Source organism: Camelus dromedarius, chromosome 8 (assembly GCF_036321535.1).
Source record: "Camelus dromedarius isolate mCamDro1 chromosome 8, mCamDro1.pat, whole genome shotgun sequence".
Lineage (NCBI taxonomy): Eukaryota > Metazoa > Chordata > Mammalia > Artiodactyla > Camelidae > Camelus > Camelus dromedarius.
Window position 1 is genome coordinate 57,469,643 of NC_087443.1, and position 21,809 is coordinate 57,491,451.

The 21,809-nt window shown below is 40.3% G+C and overlaps 1 protein-coding gene and 1 long non-coding RNA gene across 3 annotated transcripts in view; one reads left to right on the forward strand and one right to left on the reverse strand.

The window, feature by feature from the left end:
- The window catches only part of GOT1 (glutamic-oxaloacetic transaminase 1), a 29,397-nt gene extending 19,437 nt beyond the window's left edge, over positions 1–9,960 (reverse strand). Inside the window, exons 1-2 of the mRNA XM_010974416.3 lie at positions 9,723–9,960; positions 1,424–1,605 (exon numbers count right to left, since the gene is read on the reverse strand). Of these exons, the coding sequence (XP_010972718.1) occupies positions 1,424–1,605; positions 9,723–9,840 (300 nt within the window). The 5' untranslated portion in view covers positions 9,841–9,960. The remainder of the gene's footprint in view (positions 1–1,423; positions 1,606–9,722) is intronic.
- Positions 9,961–10,217: 257 nt separating this feature from the next.
- LOC116155857 (uncharacterized) overlaps positions 10,218–21,809 on the forward strand; it is a 31,489-nt gene continuing 19,897 nt past the window's right edge. For both annotated transcript variants that reach the window (XR_004139751.2, XR_004139750.2), the window contains exon 1: positions 10,218–10,276. This is a non-coding gene — a long non-coding RNA (uncharacterized LOC116155857). The remainder of the gene's footprint in view (positions 10,277–21,809) is intronic.

Consider the following 21,809-nt stretch of genomic DNA (forward strand, 5'->3'; position numbering starts at 1 on the left):
ACAATACCTAACTGGACTATTGCAAAAACCTGAGCTCTTCCCCTTCCTGTTCATCCAGCCAGGTTTATCTTCTACACTCTTATTGGGTAACTCCTCTGCTCAAGCCATCAGGGGCCTTCCCCTGCCCTGGCTGCCAAAATCCGCCTGCCTGATCTATCCAGCATGTCCCCAGCTCTAATCAGGTATGTCTCTTTACAACCAAGACTTGCTCACTTCCTACCTCCGTCCCTGGACTCCTACAACTCCAGACAAACACCCCTCCTTTTCCTTCCTCTGTACTTTGTCCTTCTCAACCCTGGCTGTACTTTGGAATCACATGGGGAACTTTTAAAAATATACCCATTAAAGGAAGGGAACTGGGAAGGAAAGGTAGTGAAAGGGCAGGGAAGGGCGGTACCCTCTAAGATTCTGATTTAACAGGTCTGGCATGGGGTCCAGCCATCAGTATGTTTTCAAAAACTCCTGGGTGATACTAAAGTACAGCCAGAGTTGAGAACCAGTGTCCTGGCCTCATTCCCCAAGGTTCAGCTCAAGGCCCATGTTCAGTCTTTCCAGTCTCTCTGAATTCCTACAACACTAATGATCTGTTATCACACCACTTCCTGCCACACACAGCCTCTCCAAATGCGTTCTTCTTCCATGTGTCTCTAGTTATACATAGACTATGTACTAGGAAGCACTTAAATGAGAGAAGTTGAGATTAAGACTCGAAGAACCAAATATTAGAACTGGTAGGATCTTCAGAGAACCTCTAGTGGCTCTTGAACTTTTAGGGGTCACAAACTCCTTCAGAACTTCTGATAAAAGCTATAAACCTTCTCTCCAGAAATACGCATACACACAGAATTCTGCATTAAAATTTCAGGGGTTTCAGAGGCCCCTTAAATGATCCCCTACGCAAGTGCTTCTTATGGGACCATAAACCATAAACTAGTCTTTTCCTAACACGTAGATGAGATGTAGGGGTGAGAGGGGGCAAATGACTCGCCTTTGATCAAAAGCAGTGGCAGAGCTGGGTACAGACCCGGATCTCTTTATCATTCCATTAAATTCCCTTGGCTTGGCATTTCCACTGACTGCTTCACACCCAGCAGCTATATCTGATCATCTCTTGGGCAAAAGCGAACAACCAAAGAAGCCATGCTTTTGACTGGGACATTGTGCTATACACCAGAAATTGACACATTATAATTGACTGTACTTCAATCAATTAATTAATTAACTAATCAAGTTTTTATAAAAGAAGCCATGCTTTATACAAAAGCATGTTATTTGCACTATCAGGCTCCTGATGTCACACTACTCAAACCTTTCTTCACTGACCTTTGAATAAACATAATACCTAATACTTTAAAACAAAATTTTAACCTCTTTTTACCTTTGTAGTTTCTAAAGAGAAAATCGATTCTCACCCAAAACTCACCCGTTTCTCCTGTAGAGCCGGGCTGTCGTCCCCAAGGGCAAGGCGGGAAGCACAGGACCGGAACTCTGCCAGGCCCAGGATGGGCAGATACTCGTGATTTAGGCTGCTGTCATGAGCAATCTTCTGTTCCACCTTCCTCACGACTGGCAAAACCCAGGGCTGGCAATCATCCGTGCGATAAGCTGGGACACGGGAAAGACACGTACAACAGAGGAGTCTTAGGCTTTGTCCAAGGAAGAGTTTGGAACTTAGAACAGAGAGAGTTTTACCATCTTCCAATCAAAACAGAATTGCGAGGGAAATTAAAGTTCATTCACTTACTGACCCCTGCCTTGGTCCAGGCACTGGGCTAGATGTGAGGTGGACAGAAGGACAGACATGGTTCTCATCCTTATGGAAATTATAGCTCTTGTATATGTGACCTCCAAAAAATAGACTGCTAAAATAAAACTGGGACATCACAGAGACTGATCGAGTGAGAGAGTGCATGCAAAAGCACTCTGCAAATTAAAAATACCTTACAAATGCTATGTCAGTGTTACTAGGGCACTGATGTCTCTATAGCCACTGGCCCGGCCATCTCCTTCCTTCTGCATCTCCCCAGGAAAAAAGCGTGGTGCTGCTTCAGGTGAGCGCTCCGCCTTCAAACATAAACACGGAGAGAGAGGCAGGTGGAAGGAGGCCCACCTCCTCCTCCCGTTCTATAAGAACAGAACTGCGACAAATGGCGAGCAAACACGCTGTGACTGAAGATTCCAAAAACTGGTTACACAATCACCCAACAACCAATTTAAACACATCTTTGTCCTCTGTTGTTTTTTGACATCAGCCAGTGTTTACCATTTTGACCCTTACCACTCACTTCCTCTGCTTCACACTTTTATTGATCTAAGTTTACCTATTTCATAATAATTAATCTTGATTACAGCAAATTTCTAAGCATTTTTTCTATACTATAAGGATTTTTAGTACTCTGACTTGTCCTAGCACTGATCTTTTTTTCCTATACTACCCTATAATCATTTTGAGGATTATAGCTCAAGAGGGCAGCTGCTCTGGCTTGCCTCCAAGCCAATGACTTCTCTGAGTAGGATTCCTAACAGGGGTCATGTGCTCCTGCTGGAATGCTATACTTTGGCAAGTGATTGTGAAACTGAAAATTTTTAAGTCATTCTTTATCTTGTTGATTTCTAGCCAACATTAATCCTTGACTTTTTTTTAATCATTTTTTAGGGTAGTTGATATTGTTTACTGAACAACACATGTTGACTGTAGAAAATTTAGAAAAGCCCAGAAAGAAAATAATAAACATTATGATTAACATGTAATCCCAGCACTCAGAAATAAGGAATATGAAAATTTTGGTGTACAACCTTTGAGCTTTATTTTACATGAATACACTCTTTTATAAAATATGTATCATTTTGTATATAGAATTTTCAACATGCTTTTTCCCCCTTCTTAAATATATATTAGATAGCTAATGATGATGAAAGATACTCATATCTGTGCATAAGATCTTTGTTCTTTTTTTGGAGCTGCATAACTGATAAATGTAACCATAATTTTGCCAGTCTCCTGTTGATGGACATTTGAGTTGGTTCCAATCTTCAGCTATTAGAAAACAATACTTCAGTGAATCTTGTATATATATCATCTTACATGTACATAAATACAGCTGCAAGATGCAGAGTTGAAAATGAAGAGTGGGCTGAGAAGTGTGTGTATTTGTAGTATGTTGTTATTTTTGAGGGTATACATTAGTTTATCACTTAAAAAATTTTTTTTTCTTATTTTTTGCTTTTTATTTTCGGGGGAAGATAATTAGGTTTACTTATTTATTTATTCTTAGAGGAAGTACTGGGGATGGAACTCAGGACCTTGTGTATGCTAAGCATGCGCTCTACCACTGAGCTATACCCTCCCTCCTTAGTTTATTACTTTTAACTGATTTTCATTTAACAACATGTGGTTGTTCCACAAATATGGTTAAAACAACTGACTAGAAGAGTACTGGTGGCAATTAAGGAAAAGTTTAAAGAATGTGTTCCCTTTAAATGCAAATATATTATTTTTAAGCATACTTAGTGTATTTGTAGTTTTGACAGATATATCCACATTGGCTTTTTTTTAAACAGAGATTTTATCAGTTGACGTTCGTACCATCAATGTATAAGAGTGTCTGCTTCCCCACAGGCTCATCCACTGAGCAAATTTTTGCCAACTTGAGAGTGCAAATGCTATCTCAGGGTAGTATAAATTTACATTTCTCTTATGGTGGATGCAAATGGGTATTTTTCATATATATGAGCCATTTACAATATAATTTTAGTGGCTAGACACTATTCCTTTCTCTGCATAATTTATTAACTATTTGTGTTGCTTTTGATTATTTGCTAATATAAGCATTGTAATGAATGTTCTTATACCTTTACACATATTCACGAGTGCTTCCGTAGGAAAAACTTCTAGATGTAAAATTACTAAGTCAAAAGTTAGACAACAAATAAGGCTCTAAGATCATTTTGCATCTGTCTTCTATCAATTAACCACCCCTCAGGAATGTGTCATCTGCAAATCTGATAAGCATATCAAACTAGTAATAAAAATGTGGACAGACCTCCAGACTGACACAGCCACTAACCAACTACCAGTCTCTAGGTAGGTGAATCTGACTCACAAAACTGTGACACCATCAATTAGACCCCCTGGTCCACCAAACTAACTCCTATTTGGTGGTATTTGGTCTGGTTTTTCAAAGAGATACCAAAATAACTACTTTCAAGTAATCACTGTCGCTGAAGTAGATCACCCCATCTATGATCACAATGCTACCACTGTTCAAGACATTCTTGGAATTCTTCTCTTGGAATTGTTTTTAGAGGCAACATCTCATTATTTTTAATATCCTCAATGGTGCCAAATATCTGTCCTTTGAAAGTAAATTTAATTTTTGGAAATGGTACTTGCATCATGTCCATCAAAGTAGGTGGGTGAATGGACTGGATAATATTAATGCAGAACAATTATAAAAGGATGGTCTCCGGTGTGGGTCTAATATGCTTTGAAGGCCATTTCAAAAGAGGGTTTCCAGAAAGCTTTGAGCAATAGCAGTATATATATGTATACATATCAAACTACATGGAGGGGATACCATTTAGATGTACAAGAATATGCGCGTTCATAGAGAAACCAGTTCTTATGCTTCACATCTGTGTTTGGATATTGTACATATTATACAACTATGCTGTATATATTATATTTATATGTCATTTGTAAATCATGTACTATAAATAGAATATGCAAGATAAAGAAAAAGCCATAGTACCACTATTCTTACTAGTAATGTATACTCCATGCAACTCCAAAAAACCCTGTAATACAACTGGCAGCAGGGAAGCATTGTGTCTACACTGTGACAAAAGAGAAACTGGCGAATTTATGCCTTTGCTTCCTTCTTCACTGCCCAGTTTCCCTCACGTTCAGTTCTAGATTTACTCCCAATGCCTTGTCTAACTGCCCTGACGATGCAGAACTGTGGGCTCCTCTTGGGTGACTGAAGCACTGAGGTCAAGCATTATCAACAAGCACTATGCCTGCTCTCCTAGGGGATTTTATTCCTGTTTGTTGGACCCATGAGTTTCTCATTCATTCTTTCATTTTCTCACTCATTTGATAGTGACTTACTGAATCCACCACAAACCAGACACTGGCCAGAAGTAGCTACTCAGAGATGGATAAGATAAAACCAGATACCGTCTGCCTTCTCTCCAGGAAACACAGAGACATAGAGCCCTTCATTCTCCTGTGAGGTATCCATGAAGATTTTACAGAGGATGCAAGTATGAAACATAAAGATGAATTTAAAAGACAGACAAGGAAAGAAGGACATTCTAGGCAGAAGGAACACTTGTGCAAGGTCCCAGAGGTTTGGAGAGATGAGGTTTTTGAGGATCTGCATTTTCATGGCTCAGATGTAAAATCCAAGGAGGAACAGGAAGGAGTGGCCAGGGAGTCTTGGAGTCTCTTCTAAGAAACTTTGTTTCAATGGGGAAACCACTGAAAGCATTTAAGCAGGAGAGTGACGTGGACAGCTATGCAGGAGTGACAAGATGGAAAATAAACTGGAAGGAGGAGAAAGGCAGGCGATTAAGTAGGGAGGCTACTGCAGAAATCCACAAAGGAAATGACAAGGTCTTGAATTAAGGCAGCAACAGCAGCAATAAACAAAAGGGCAGATATTCAAAATAAATTTATGAGGTAAAACAGACAGAACCCAATGACCAATTAAATAGACGTGGGATCGATGAAAGAGTCACCAATGACTCCAAAGTCTCTCTCTAGTCTGTATGCAGATAACCAAGGTATAGAACATAAATGTCAGAAAAAAGAAAAGATTGAGGGGAGGGTGGAAATGGTGAGTTGTTTTAAACATGTTGAATTTGAGGTGATTGTACAATGTGTCCAACAAACTGTATCGTATGGGTCTGGTGTACAGGGAAGAAGTCCAGGACGGAAAGAAAGAGTTCATAATTATAGATACTGATGTAGCTGAAGTCAAGGGAATAACAAGGATTTACCGAATACTAAGTACATACAGGGCACTGTGCTAAATACTTTACATTTTCTTTTAACTCTCATTTAACTCTTAGAACAACTCAGAAAATAGATATTATGATCACTATTTTAGAGATCTGGAAACTGAAGACCAGAAAAATTTGCCCAAGATCACAAGGACCGTTAAGAGCTAGGCTGTCATACTGTTAAGTGTATGGACCCCTGAGCTTTTTCTAAAGAGCAAGGGATGTCTAGGGAAAGCCTGAAGCCAGTAGGCCGCAGAGGACTGGCTGTGTGAGAGGCCTTTCTGTCAGCACCCTCCCCAGCTCCATTCCCCACCACCCTTCTCCCTGAGGATGAGCTCTTTTAGAGGAGCCACACAGGTGTCAGGTAAGCCCAGCAGTCTTGATTTCCAGAAGAAAAGAAACAAAGAACATGGAGAATTAGATGATCAAACCATCACCCTCCTCCTCTTCCTCCTAAGATTTCTACTTCTCTCATCCCTTCTCACCCAAGAGCCAATGCAGGTATGCCTCAAGACCATTCTCCAACTTGGGCCCTGCGGAGGGGGCTGGGGGCACTCAGGAACACCTGACATGGCACATCTCTCCCACAATTTTATTTGAAGATGCTAGAAACCCAAATTAAAAACAACGAATATCAAAGCAAGTAATTTATCTGGAACAAAAGCAAGCTAAGTTTACATGATAAACAGACTGGAGTCCACAAAGAGATGTCTTGCTTCAGGCTTCATCAGGCTGCGCCCATGTCTCCCCTGCCCTTAGAGCCACTTGTCTGAAACTATGAGAAGCACTAAGTCAACTTGGAGAGTGTCATATTTAACAGTGGAAAATGTGATGCTCTGCTCTGTTTAACTATATGGAAATTACGCAAATAGTAACAGCAAGAAGAAACTCTCTGGGGAAACTATCTGCAAGTAGGAACTAGCTAACAAGATTATAGTTGCAGTTTATTCTAAATGTCCAGTATCATCAGAACTTGAGCTGGATAACTTCCATTAGGTTTTATCTTAACTGGGAAAAAGAAAAGAAGTATCTTTCTCAAAGTCAGAGACTAATTACATTTCCTTCACAAAGGATATAACCTAGGATGCGTATAAATAGAGCTAGGACATAGAAAAGCTGGAAAGAGACCTCTTATTCTATTATTCTTTTATGAGACCCTTAACGGAGCACCTGCCATCCACAAAAAAGATGGGTCACAGTGATCATCAAAAATAACATTTATATACAGAAAATAAATAAACAACAAGTTTCTACTGTATAGCACAGGGAACTATAATACTCAATATCTTGTAGTAACCTATAATGGAAAAGAATATGAAAAGGAATATATGTATGTATACATATGATTGAAACATTATGCTGTACACCAGAAATTGACACAACATTGTAAACTGACTACTTAAATAAAATAAATAACATATAACACTTTTCGTTTATAAGTTACACTTTACACATAATTTTTCATTTAATTCTCAGTCAATTGATGAGGCTAATAACATTATTATCCTATACCACAGTCATGTAATATGCTAGTGAATCTTAGAGTAGAATTACAGAGAGAGGTCATTCAGTCCCGGCTCCTCATTTAACAGACTAAGTCCAGGGATGTTAAATAACACTCCCAAGGTCACATCACTGAACCGCAGGCCTGGGCCTGTACTCCGGTCTCCTGGCTGTTCCCACTACAGTGCACTAGCTCCCTATGAGTACCTGAAGGTGCCCCAAATAGAGGAAGGGCAGAGACCCAGGGACGTGAGAGACATAGCCTGAATCCCAATCCCAACTCCACACACAGCCATATGACCTGGGCCAAAATGCTTCATCAATTTGGGCTTCAGCTTCCTTACCTCAAAAACAGTAATAGTAATAAACAACTCCATTTAATGCTTACAACGTTGTAAGCATTAAATGCAATTATATGCATAAATAATTTGCTCTTAGTAATGAGAGGGAGTTCCTAGGTTCCTGGATAACATCACAAAGGCACTGAGCTGCAGACTATGCTTCTGAGCCAATCACCTCTGGCCTGAGATGGCAGAGTGCTTTTTCTCTGCATGAGCAATTTACTTCTAACCAATGTCAGAAATTATTTCATCTTGTAGCTCTTGAGCTGAAAAATTTTATCCAACATCTTTTATGCAACATACCCAAAGAAATGCCAAAGCAACAACAGTAATGGCTGATACTTACATAACTCCTACTTATGTACCAGACATTGTTCTAAGCACTTTAAATACATTTAATCCTCATTAAAACCCTGTAAAATAGTTCAAAGGTAGCTGAGCCAATAAAGTATGAGGTTTTAAAAAGATGTATTTAGATTAAGATCAATATTAGTTCTTCATGATATATTGGCTCTAAAGAAATACTTCAGAGGTTTTGGATTGGATTTAAATTAAGAGCTTGAATAGTGCCCATTCCAATTCAATTTAGGGCACTCTTTCAATATTACTCCCACTCTGCTGCCTACTAAAAACATCACTTTTCCTCTGTGGGTGAAACTATATAAAATTGACTTTTTTAAAGATTTATTATGGGAAATTTCAAACAAAAGATATGAGAATAATATAACGGGTGTCCATGTACCCATGAATCTGCTTCAATAAACCATCACTTTTTAAATGGCTTTTTCTCACCCCTCCCCCATATTCCTTGGTGAAGACTTTTTTGAACAGGTCCTACGTACAGACACTGTCCTTGTGGGACACCTGATTCTCCTTCTCACCACTGCTTCTCCGCTACAAAACAGTTCAATTTTCTCTTTCCGGAATTTCTAGTCCTTTTGCTGGGAAATCTGTTCCCAGCAAAATCTGAACATCATCCTTATTCTCTTCTCCTTGGCTGGTCTTTGTATGTTGTCAAGTGTGTGTGGGGCTTCAAACATCCAAATGGCATTGATAGAAATAAAAAATTCACCGGGGAAGATTAAGATTAGAGTTAAAGTAAGTTCAGAGGCACTTCAGTCTAAATATATTTCTTGGCAGTAGAGGAAACTGAGGCCCATGCTCTGAACTGTCCAAGGTCCAAGAAACACAAGCAAGAAATGAAGACAAGGACGTGTGGAAAGTAAGCTTCTACTGTCCATATTCTTCCACTCTTTCACCATCTGTACGCATTCCCACATCTGAGGCCAGAGCATTCTTCCCAAATCCCTCCTGAGCATTAACCTGTCTCAGAAGCATTTTAGATCTCTATTATATAACACCAGCTGATTTTAATCTCCTTGGGGGCCAAAGCCACACCTCAGTCTTCCCCTCCAAGGCTTAGTAAAGTACCTGATTGAAACCTTTTAGTCACTCAAATATTTACTGACGCAGTCCAGAGCTCCCTAGGGCTAAGAGTTCTCCTTTATCCATTCTCCAGCAACCAGGACTCCAAGCCTGTCAGGCTTCCTATTTTCCTCCCTCTCCTTTCAATCCGTGGCCGCCCCATTTCTTAAGACGCGAAAGGATGCAGCATATAGAACACACAGTCAATCAGAAAAACTGAGTCTGTGTCTTTACTGCTACACCTATTCTGTGAGTACACAAATACATCTCCCTTTTCCAGGGACTGCATAAGCCCATCTGTAAAATGGGCAGGCTGAAAGTCCCGTAGATCTTGCCTCCTCTCCGCCAGAGCCAAGATGGGCCATGGGCCGCTCGTACAGTCCCCACAGCCCAGTGAGGTACGCTCCACTCCCAGACTGCTCACACTCTTGGGCACTGCATCCTTACCTCCCACTCCCAGGTTGACCTTGCGGGGGTCTGGATCCTCCCGGAAGTCAGCAGTGAGCTTAAAGACAAGGACGGGCTGGGCCTGAGGAACCTCAGCAAAGACTGATGGAGGCGCCATAGCGAGAGAGCAGGAGCCAGTCAAGAGCCTCCACCCTGTGCCTGAAGCCACTCGGTCCGGTCCAACCGCGGCGACTGGAGGAGACTCTCACCTTCACCTAGCCGGCGGGGCGGGCCGCGGCCTCCAATGGCCGAGCCGCGTCCGGAGCTTGGCAACGTGATTAACCAATCGCGAGCTTCTGACGCACAAAGGCCAGGAGGGAGGGGATGGTACTAGCCAATCAAAGAAGAGAATCTTATCTGAGGCCAGAAATGATGCAACCAATGCAATGTACGCCGGCTGAGATGGGGCGGGGCTACGGTTGATTGGCAGAACATGCTCCTATCGCTGAGGCCGTTGTTCTTTGGCCCTCCCGACGCTGAGGGGAGGAGCCGAGCGGCCGGCGTTCGCGAGAGGAAGCCTCCTCGACCTTCAAAGGCCGAGAGACCAGCGGGAGGTGAGTGGCGGGAATTCCGGAGGCCCGCCTTCCGATACCTGCGGAGCTTGCGTTCTCGCTGCCAGGCCCGGGAGTGCGCACGTGCCTGACCCAGCCTGGCCTGGCTCTGGCTGGCAGCCAGACCCGGCGTGTGCGCTCGGGACGTTAGTCCTTGGTCAGGACATGCAGCTCCGGAGCCCGCGCGCGTCCTTGACCATCTTGGCCGGCTGTTTTCCTCAGAAATGTGGGTGGGCCGCCCGCCTTGGTCTCAGACAGGGGTATCCTACTGAAAGAAGGAGCGTGCCGGAATCCCTTTCTGCCGCTTACAATTGGAAATTTTTGCTCGCCTTTCCTTACCGAGAGGGCTTGGTCCTCAAGGACCTTCCAGATCTGGGCGCCGCCTCCCCCTCCAGCTTTTCTCCCACACAGTCAGCCAGATCTTGCTGTCGTCAGCTGGCCGGTACCCAAACTATCTCTTCTTTTAGTCAGGCTGTTCCTTCCCCCTGATTATTCCTTCCTCCCCGGCCCCCCTCTTCACCTGTTGACCTTCAATATCCAGAGCAAGTGCCTCCTCCATAGAGCTTTGCTTTAACCCTCACTGTGGTCAAAATCCATCTTATTCCTGTGCTTCTGTACCTTGTTAGCAATGTCACAATTTTAGAAAATACCCAGTTGGGGAGGGGGTGATTTAAAAAAAAAAGAAAATACCCAGTTAAGAACCTAGCTCTGGGGCCAGACTGCCTAGGTTAGATTCTAGTTCTGCCACTTACTAACTTGGGTGGGTGTCAGCAAGTTGCTTAACCTCTGTTCCTGCTCCATTAAGTGGAGATAATACTACTTTCCTTCGGGTGGTTGTGGGGATTATGTGAGTTAATGCATACACAGTGTTAAGTTGCATACGGTAGGCACTCCCTAAATGTTAGCTATTGTCATCATTGCACATCTGCCACACCTCTTGTAGATGGTAAGCTGCTTTTGGCTAGAAATCTCACCCTGTATTAGTCTCCCTCAGTTTCTTGCACTTAGTATTCAGTAAATGGTAGAAGGAGGAGTCAATTCTCTTGGTTTTGCAGGAAAACAACAACAAAACAACAACACTACTTCAGCCTCTATTCATTGGATAATACAGCAAATCTCAAAATGAATTTTTCATTTGAAGTAATAAACATAAGCCAGAAGACCTTTGTGCAACACCTACCAACCTTTGTATCATCTGCTGCTTTTCAGAAACAGCCTCTGGTTTTAAAGATAACTGTCCACAGTGTTTCATTAACAACCCTTTCCTCTAAGATTGCCAGTTCAACACTGAAGGTGAAATGACAATGAACTTCCCATAAGCAGAGGCCAAGGGCAACTGCTGAGTGGGATGTTCTATAGTCCAGTCTTCCCAGAGTTTGATTATAAGTATGATTTTCACAGCGTTGGCCAACAATATCATGGTCACTCCTTACGTCATTCCCTGGAGGAAAAACAACCCTCGGTTACCTAAACATTATCAACTTAGCTAGGTCTAAATAAATATTTATTGGCAACCTAAGCAGCAACCAAGTGCTGACAGGGGCAAAAAAGTACCATATGCGGTTTTTCTTCATGTTTCCGTAATATCTTCTGAATTTTAGAAAAGAGTAAACATTTACTGGGTATTAAGAGAGGGGACTCTCTATTATGTGGGATCCAGGCCTCAAACTTTTTTCCTCTGGAATATAAGTTTCTCGGAGATTACTAAGTTCAGTCAGTGCCCTTTTGTCTTGAGCCCTGCAGGCCGCCCCTCTAAGCAAGTGCCTGTCTTGAAGTAAACAAAATGCTTTCCAGGCCACCGCTAATTTTAACGCTTTGACTTAGAGTGGACACAACACTGCCTCCTGTGCAATGGATGATTCAAGCAAAAGATTCTTGAGAGGCAAACATTACCCCCAAGTACTGCCCAGACAAGTAGGCAGCCAGTTAAAGTGAGTGTCCAGGGAAGGGCAGTGATGGTCAAAAGAAAGGGGCAAGTATTCCCCCTGCCTCCTGACTTCATCATGACTGTTCAAAGGACTTCTGTCCCTACCATCTCCCTTCTGCCTTTTTTTTCTTCTTTTTTCTTCAAGAGAATTGGAAGAGGGAAACTGGGAACCAAGCAGCAACAGCTTGACTGGGAATGAATTCCTTTAGAATAAACTCTTGGAAATCTGAAGCCTTCAGGGCTAGGCAGCCCTGCCCCACAGCATAAGAGGCAGACCAGGGCAGCAGTGGGGACTGTGTGAATCTCTAAGCAAATCCACACCTGCTTATTGTATTTAATCTTGCCCATGATACCCAGAAGGTCTACACTTAGCAACTAGTTAAGGGAAGGAGGAGTTTATCACCCTTTAAACTCAAGCGCAAAGTGCTTTGGAATGGTTGTATTTGAGCATATGCTATCACTAAGGGTAGGTTATTATTTGGAAGCTGAGTTGTGTGCTGAACAAATGTTTCTTTAAAAACCAAAGCTGTAAGAGGAAATCTATCAGGAGTCACTGTGTGGCTAAACAGTGGGCAGTAAGATAAGCGTAAAGCCCCTAAGATGGTGCTGTTCTCTCATTGTATTGAATTTACTCTTGCTAATCTGATCACTTACCAACCTCTCCCTTCAAATTTACTAGCTTGTTTCCTGGGTGTGCCTTGGTGGAACCATCTCCCCTTGCATCTCTGCCCTCACTTCTCTCCTATCTCCCTTATGTATGACTCCTCTCCACACCCACACACATGGACTGGACCAACTGAGGGTCTCTTGCTGTCTCCTATTTCATAGAAGGGCACGTCCAGTGAGGCCTCAGGCAGATAGGGTCTAATGTTTGTTCCAAACTGGGGACCCACAATGGGCAGAACTTTTTTTAAAGCTGCTAATACCTTTGTATAACAGAGATATCAACAGGACTGACAACTATTGATGGTTTCATCTACTTGTTAATGTAATTAAATTCCAGGGCACCATTTAGAAATTCTTGTGCTATATAATTTTTGTACTTCACTTAAGAAGCAGTAGGGGGAGGCTATAGCTCAGTGATAGAGTGCATGCCTAGCATACAGAAAGTCCTGGGTTCAATTCCCAGTACCTCTGTTTAAAAATAATTAATAAACCTAAAAATTGCCTCCTCCCATTTAAAAAAAGTATAGTATAATGATTAAAAGCATGGCCTCTGTATACCTCAGTTCCCTCACCTGTAACATGGAGATAATAATATTTCTACCTCGTCGGGTTGCTGCGAGGATTAAATGATTTAATGTAATTACATGATTGAATCTGAAATGTTTTGAATTACACTGGTTAGTAAGTACTCAGTATGTTAACTGTCATCACCAGTAGAACAAGGCATTGGTTTTCAATCAAATTCTAGTTTTGCCTCTTACTAGTTTTGAAAGTAAATTACTTAATATATCTGAGTTTTAGTATTCTTATCTGTAAATTGGGGAGAAGAGGTTTTTTTCTTTTTGGTGTTAATACGCACACGTGCATTTAACATAGCTTCAGAAATTATTACTCTTATCACAGAAATTACAATTTAGTCCTGGGTAGCTATAGGGTAATTGTTAGGCTAACTCTCTTTAAAGTCTGTCTGCTGTGTGGTCTTTTAGGGATGTGCATTCTGAAATTTTTTTGAATGGAAAAGAAAGCAGAGAACACAGTTCTTAATATCACCAGCCCTCCAAGAGGTCTTTGTAGAGATCTATAAAATCTCAAAGCAACTTCAAGGTAATAAGACAAGATATTTAATAATTAATTAAAATGTAACTATAGCAATAATAGCCCTTTGTATTTCTACATTATCTTTTTCTGAAGAATAGAAAGTGTTTTAGAGACACTATTCCACTCCTGTCTCAACATTCCCAGGTGACTGTCCTCCCCAGTCAAAGAAACATGGAGAAGGAAATGGATCACCTTAGCCAAAAGCAAATGAGGACACTCTAAATGACAGAAGACAGAAGCCTACAGACCTTAAAGTCAGAAGAAAATTTCCTCTCCTTGCCCTGTTTCTCCCTCAGTACATCACAAACACAGCCTCTTAACCTCTAAAGCAATGTCTTAAGCTTTTTGTCCCCAAGTTGTGATGTCCTTTTTTTGTTGGGTCATGTCCTAAAGTCCTACACTTTGGTACAAGATGAATGTAGATGAAGAGATAATGAAAGAAATAAATTTAATGTATTTGCCAAGAACAGGTTTCTTTTAAACAACTCCTAAAGGGACAGTCTAAAGCATTGTACTAGATTGTCTTACTCCATCCCAAGTGGCTAGCAGGGAGAGAAGTGTATTGTGACCATTTCAGCATCCTGCAGTAGAGGGCAGCACGGCCCTTCTTTTGCAAAATGTTGCGCACGCAGGAGAAGGAAAATCTAAAGCAAGTCTTGACCACTGTGTCTGTGTGTTTACTTTCACCTAATACTTCAAAAACGAAAAAATTAGAGTTATTTTCTTGTTTAGGTGATTATGTAGAAAGAACGTCAGAGCCTGTATTGCCTTGAAGTAATTGGTGAAAAACACAGGTTTTAGGATGTGGGTTCTGCTCAGGATATGGGTTGTGTCTGGCAAAGATAAACAGCAGCTTGACCCTGGGCAATCAGATAGGGTTATTGTATGAACAGACTTAATGCTCCTGCACTTTCTGGGTAGAAATCAATCCACTGAACTAGCAGGATGTGGTTTTAAAAATGTGTGTAACTCTTATGGTCTTAGCCTTGATAACTGCTTTTAAATTTGAATTCACAGACTTTATTTTACTGTCTGTGTTAGTTTTACTTTCTGTCGCACCTGGGTCAGATCAGACCTGTCTTAACTGTACCATATGTATTATGACTTTAAAGAGTGATGTCAGACGTGATGGGTAAGGAAAGCCTGTCATGGGACTGCAGTTGGCTAAATGGCTGTGTTAGCAGAGAAATTAAAGCCTTGCATGTTAGTCCTCCTGTTGAGTTTGATTTGAGTTTCCCTATCCAGTAAGTAACAAGAAAAAAATAATCTGTTATTTTGTGCTAAAAGTTACTTGATGCTCTTTGGCCAGATGACAGCAAGGAGAGGATAATCCTAATTCTAGCAAATACACAACCACAGTGTCCCTAGCACATTTGGATTCTGCTCCAACCCTCGTAACATTCTAGCAGCAAATCTTCAGTGCCAACTTAAATAAATGCCAGCAGGAGTAAGAGCTGGAAGACACTGAGTCTTGTTCCCAGCCCTGCCATGTGAACTTGGGCAAAGTTACAACCTCTGAGCTTTTGTTTCCTCATCTGTTAAACAGAGATAATGCCTCCTAGATCTAGTAAAACGGTCCATGTGGAAAATATATATTAAAGTGGGTTGAAAGCCATTTAAATACCTAACAAATATTTGTATCACTGTAGTCAGATTCCTGCTTTTTCTAAACTCCTATAAGAATTTGTCTCTTCTCCTTATATGGTATCATTATATTGCCCAAAATTATACATTTTCATGTCTTCTTAACTTTTTCCTCCAACTTGATTAGTTCCTTGAGAACTGACACCAGCAATTATATTTCCCAGTATCTCTGCCTCAACAAGATATTTGGTACCTAATAGGTACACAAATATTTGTTGATTGAGTAAAAACATACACTATAATGAAGAATTAACTTTTTATTTAATTATGGTGCGAACATATACAATTGATCATCTTAACTGTTTTAAAATGTGTAGTACAGTAGAGTTAGCTACATGCACATTGTTGTGCCACAGATCTTTTTCATCTGGAATTAATTCTTAATAACTTATCTTTTACATCACCTGCTTTCCAAGACACTTCTTTGTTGATTGGGCAAAAACAGGAAAAAAAATACAGGACTTTCACTCCATGGCTAGGGATGTGTAGAACAAGGTAATCAGAAGATTTCTACTCTGTTTTAAATTCTTGCTTCCCTCATAGAGATTCTGCCCTATTCTGTCACTCACCATTTTTCCAGTCATTTTCTATAAACACTGAAATATATTCCAGAAAAGAGAGGCACCTCTATAAAATGCTTTCGTGAGTCATTTATGTCTAGCATATAATTAGACATTTATATGAAGGAAATTATCACATTAACACATAAACTCATTTGCCAATTATTTGATTTTCAGAATGTCTAACCTGTTAATAACTGAAAATGAAACACTATTTTTAAATCATTACTGCTGTCACAGTAGCCTTTATTTTTTTTAGATTTAAGTATTTTTAAACTACAAACAAAATAGGGAACATAGTGGAGATTTTTGATACAGTATTGGGGTAGAATAGACTTTCCCAATCATGACACAATATCAAAAGCCATAAAGAAAAAAATTGATGTTAGACACCATAAATAAAAATATAATGACTTGGAAAAATATTTGCACCCTCCTTATCAGTCACATCTATTAGATACTTAGAGCGTCATTGTATTGATAGAAAAATGAATTAAGGATATAAAAATATCAATCAAGAAAGAATAAATACAAATGGCCAATAAACAACCCCAAAATCATCATCTTCATAAATTGAAACCATACCAATTTATCCATTTTTGCCCATCAGACTGATAAAAATATTTATAAATATTGATAAAATAGTACTGAGAATACGGGGGAAAGGCACTTTCATGCACTGTTGGTGAGAGTGTCAATTGATAAAATCTTTTCTTAGAGTGCATTTTGGTAATATCAGTCAAATTTAAAATGCACATATCATTTCACCAAGCAATTTCTCCTCTTAGGAATCTATTCTAAAGAAATTTATACAAGTTTACAAAGATAGACAGGTAAAGAGGTTTACAATTAGGCATCACAGTATTGCTTTAATAGAAAAATAATAATGATATTTTTCCAACAAATGTGGTATTTTATAACCTAAAAAATCAAGTTTTTATTGAAAAAAATAACAGATTTGAAAGAGACTTCCCAAGAATACAAAATTAAGATTGTCTCTAACAATGATAATTAAGTAGAACAGAGAGGGGGAAATAATTTTCTACAAAGCACTAGAAATGTAGTCATTTAAAACTTCAGAAGATATGAGAATCTATTTGTTAATAAAGATGAATGTATGTAGTATACTGCATTAGAGCTGATCTGGAAATCACGGGAACTAATGAAAATCACTTCTTAGTAAAGTCGTGATTTTTTTTTTTTAAACATAAATCCCAAGATGCTGTGTATCAGGACCTAAAACAGCTCCTGACATTTAGTGGACACTCAGTAAACATTGGCTGAAGGAATGAAGGAGAATATTATCTTGATCAGAGTTGTCATAAAAATTGGTGCAAAACTGACTACCGACACATAGCTTGAGACATAGCAGGTGTTCAGCAGGCACTAATTCACTACTTTCCTGGGAGCCTATTGGTGCTTAATACCTACCTGCACATTACAGGAGTTTATTTAAAACCATGTACATAGTGCTTACTGTATGCCAGGTGCTGTTCTAAGTGCTCAATAAAAACTAACTCATTCAAATCACAATAACAGTTGAGGTAGGTGGTCTTATTATTCCATTTAATAGATGAGGCAGTTGAGGCAAAAAACACTTGAGCAATTTGCCCAAAATGGCACAACCAGACAATGATGGGGATGTGAACACAGACAGTCTAGCTTCAAGGTCCCTGCTCCACTGTGCCATGTGGCCTCTGACAGGATAAAGTTTATGAAATGAAAGGGTGAATGAGATGTTCGGTTTTTAGAAATTATATTGTGCTTTTATTCCAGGGAGCTCAGAATATTTTATGTGAGTGATACTGAAAATCAATCCCACAACTTCTCTTTAAGGTGGAGCATATTTTTAATAACATTTTTAGTGTATGACTGGTTCATTAATTGAGTTTTAAAAGACCACAGGAGGTCCTTGTTCCTGGGACGAAGCCACTGTGTTTGCTTTCTGACATCATATTAACTTCCATACAAGAGTTCCAAGTTCTGAACAGAGAAACATCCTGCTCTAGAAATGGAAGAGGCACAGGGCTTACAAAGAAGAATGATACAACAATGTCAAAATTATTTGAAGGGGTAAGGTGTCATGCGTGAGTTTCAATCTTCCACATGACTAAAGCAGTGGGTCTCCAACTTTTCCAATCAGGAATCCTTCTTCCATAGCTAAGCTTTGTAGACTTAAGAGTTTTTTGCTTTGTTTTGTTTTAATTTTAGTATTAAACTTAGCTTCATCTCATAACTTAATACTAGTGTATCTTTTTCTTCATCACTTTCCCATTCACGTATTCATTCATTTTATCAGTATTTATTGACATTTACTGTATGTACCAGGCATTGCACTATGTGCTAAGGACAACACAGTGAACAAAAAGACAAAGTCCCTGTCCTCATGAATTCTCTAATCTAATGGGGAAGACAGACAATAAAAACAATGCACAAAAAAGTACTAAAATCACAGCCATGGTAAATGCTGTATGTCTTTTCATGCAAAAGGCACAGCAGTGTAATAAGGGGAATTCACCTAGTGGAGGCCAGTTCTTTCTCCCTCAGAATGCTCCCTCCAGCATGGACAGCATTCCCCTTCTAATTCCCACCCCACAGCACCCCTTAGACCCTGCAGTTGCACATACTGATCTTACATTTCTGGAATCTGTTTTGGCAGCCAATGTTTTCAAAACACAAAAACAGCATTTTTAAAAATCTAACTTCTGTTCTAAGTTAAAATATGTTTACCTTTGTAATTTAGTTGAGACATGTGGAACAAGTAAGAAATTTACTCTGAGTCACATAGATCTTTATTAATTTAAAGAAAGAAACAAATCTCAAGTGAAGGGAGAATCAGAAACATGTATTTATATGTTTATTATTCTTATCCTACATTGGACAAGAATCTCTAAAGGCTGGAAAGAAAACTGATGACAGCCCTGTCTTAGATGGCAAGTGGGTATCGCCAAGAGATTCGCCGTGTCTCCTTCATGTCTGATGGACCTAAGAGCCAGTCCTGGGCTGCAAAGTCTCCCCTGGAAGACCATTGACTCCAGAGAGTAAATGGTGGGCAGACACAGGTCAAGTTCGGAGTTGGGGCCTCCAGTTCCCCAGGGGAGGAGTGGGCTATAATGGAGGTAAAAGGCAGTGGGATAGCCATGGGTTACCATCAGGATCCCCCAGAGGGGAAGTTACAGTCAGAGATGAGACATAGTATTGGGCCAGTTCCCGGATTACAGATGGTGTGACAGTCAGTAGGCTTGGGGTGATTTTAGTGCCGTCTTCAGGATGTGCTCCTGTCTAGGGTACGGGATTCCAGAATGAAAAGCATCATTGTTTAGCTGATATAGAGGAAGAATTTCTTTGCCCTCCATCCTTCCCCACCCTACTTCTCCTTCTTCTGTCACTCTTTTGTTTGTCATTCCAAGTGTCCGTCATTTCCATGACACCTAGTTTCTTCTATTGGATTGGGTTCGCCATTGTATTTAGCTCGCTACCTTTCATCCAGGTGTTTACTCAGTATCATCGCCACCTACATGTTTGTTAGAAATAAAAATCTCAGGCTCTACTCCAGGCCAACTAAATTGGAATCTTCATTTTAAGAAGATTCCCTGATTTTTCCTAAACACATTAAAATTGAGAAGCATCATTTTAACCCCCTCTCCATCAGCTCCCAGGACTGTAAAATAGACAAGGCCATTTCTGGCCCACCTTGCTCACAGCTTTGAATTAAAGATATTGAGATTAAAAAAAAAAAAAAAGACAGTGTTTTCAAAGATAATAATGCTATGCACCTATTAAACATCAAATTTACTTTCACCTGGATAACTTGATTCACTAAAACTGTTTTCAGAATGAATGATTAAAGATTAATGACTACTTGACTGTCTCTGGTTGTTTCCATAATAATTGGTTGTACTATCTTAAAAGGCTCTAGAGAGTTCTGTTTTATTTTGTTAAATGTGTAGGTCAGTTATTCTCAATCCTTGCTGCACATTAGAATTTTCTGATTTTTTTCTGAAAAAAAATCCAAAGGTTAAGCCTTGGTCTCAAAGATTCAGGGGGCCTGGGGTGGAGGGGATACATCATTTTTTAAAGTTCTCAGGTGAATCCAATGTACTGCTGGTGCTGAGAACCTTTGATCGAGATGAACAGAGTGAGACACATGATGTAGGAAAGAAATGTAGAAATGGTAATGAAACAAAAGAATGACTTGAGCTTTGCCATTGATCCTGCAGCTCTGCTTCCAGGAATCTGTCCTATAAACGTGTACAAAGATGCATGTGCATAGAGGCTCACTGCGATATTGTTTGTAACAGCAGATGTATTGGAAACAATTTTAATGTCCACCAATTAGGGATTCCCTAAGTAGGGCACACATCCATATAATGCAATACTGTGCTAATGTGAAAATGAATGAGGAAAACTTGCATGCACTGCCATGAAAATCTCTCTCAGAAATAAACCTACCACTGTGAAGGAAAAGCTGGGCTGGTCCAACAAAATAACTCACAAGTCTAGGAATGTGAAGGAGAGGCTGGGCTGGGCTGACAAGATAACTCAGAAATCTAAGTATTGGAATACTGATCTGAGTTCTGCTAGACTAACTTGTAAATCTAGGTTAATTAGTGTTGGTTTGCTGTTCATGTTTTTTGCTAGCCAGCTGGGTTTTCAAAGATACATATCTGGCTTTGGAATGTTGGTTTGCTGCCTCCCCGCCTCCACTTTTGTGATGATAATGCTGCTAAAGCTGTTCCATGCCTACTGGCCGAATACCCCAAGCTTGTACTTTACCCTGTAAAACCTCATGCGCACATCTTGGAGGTGCTCAGAGCTTCGGAGCAGAAGCCCCTCTGAGCCCGCCGGCGTAATACATCTGAGTACTCCAACCCTCCGAGTGGTGCTTGTTTCTTGACTGGCCTGTCGTTTCCGTAACACCACCACATTTTTTTAAGTTACATAACAATGTGTGATACATGGTCTCACTTATGTGAAAAGATAAGCTTGCATGTACGCATACATGTGTATGTAAATGTTTAGAAAGATGACTGAAGGATACTTGCCAAACTGTTGACAGTGGTTACCTCTGGGAAGAGGAATGGGAGGGAAAGGGACTTTTTGCTGTGTAAACTTCTAAATATTTTACAACAAGAATGTATCCATGCACTGCTTGTGTGACTATTCTAAGCACATTCCAGGGTGATTGGCTGTCATACCATCTGAAATACTCGATTATAGACTATTTAAGCTAATTATTATTTTAATATTATAATCTTGAATGCATAATTTTATAATAAATAGCAGAGGGGCTACAAAAGTGAGCCCATAATTCCTACACAAAACAAAAACTGCCAGGGCACCCGGGGTTTTGTTATTAAAGCTGCCCCTTGTTGACTCTGGGGTTCCTGGAACCGAAGTCTGTGTTGCTCTGACTTCTTGAGATACCCTCCCATACAAAGTTACACGTGGCACTGACTCTTTCAACCTCTCTGGTTCCTCGGATGACTCACCCAGACAAACAGATCCCACTTCTAGAAGGATCTCTACATTAGCACTTTGTAAATTCTCCCTTGTTCCATCCCTAAAAAATCACTGGGGACAGAAGGCCACCTACAGCTCAGCCTTGCTGGGAGCCAGGTCTCCCGCATTTCAGGCACTT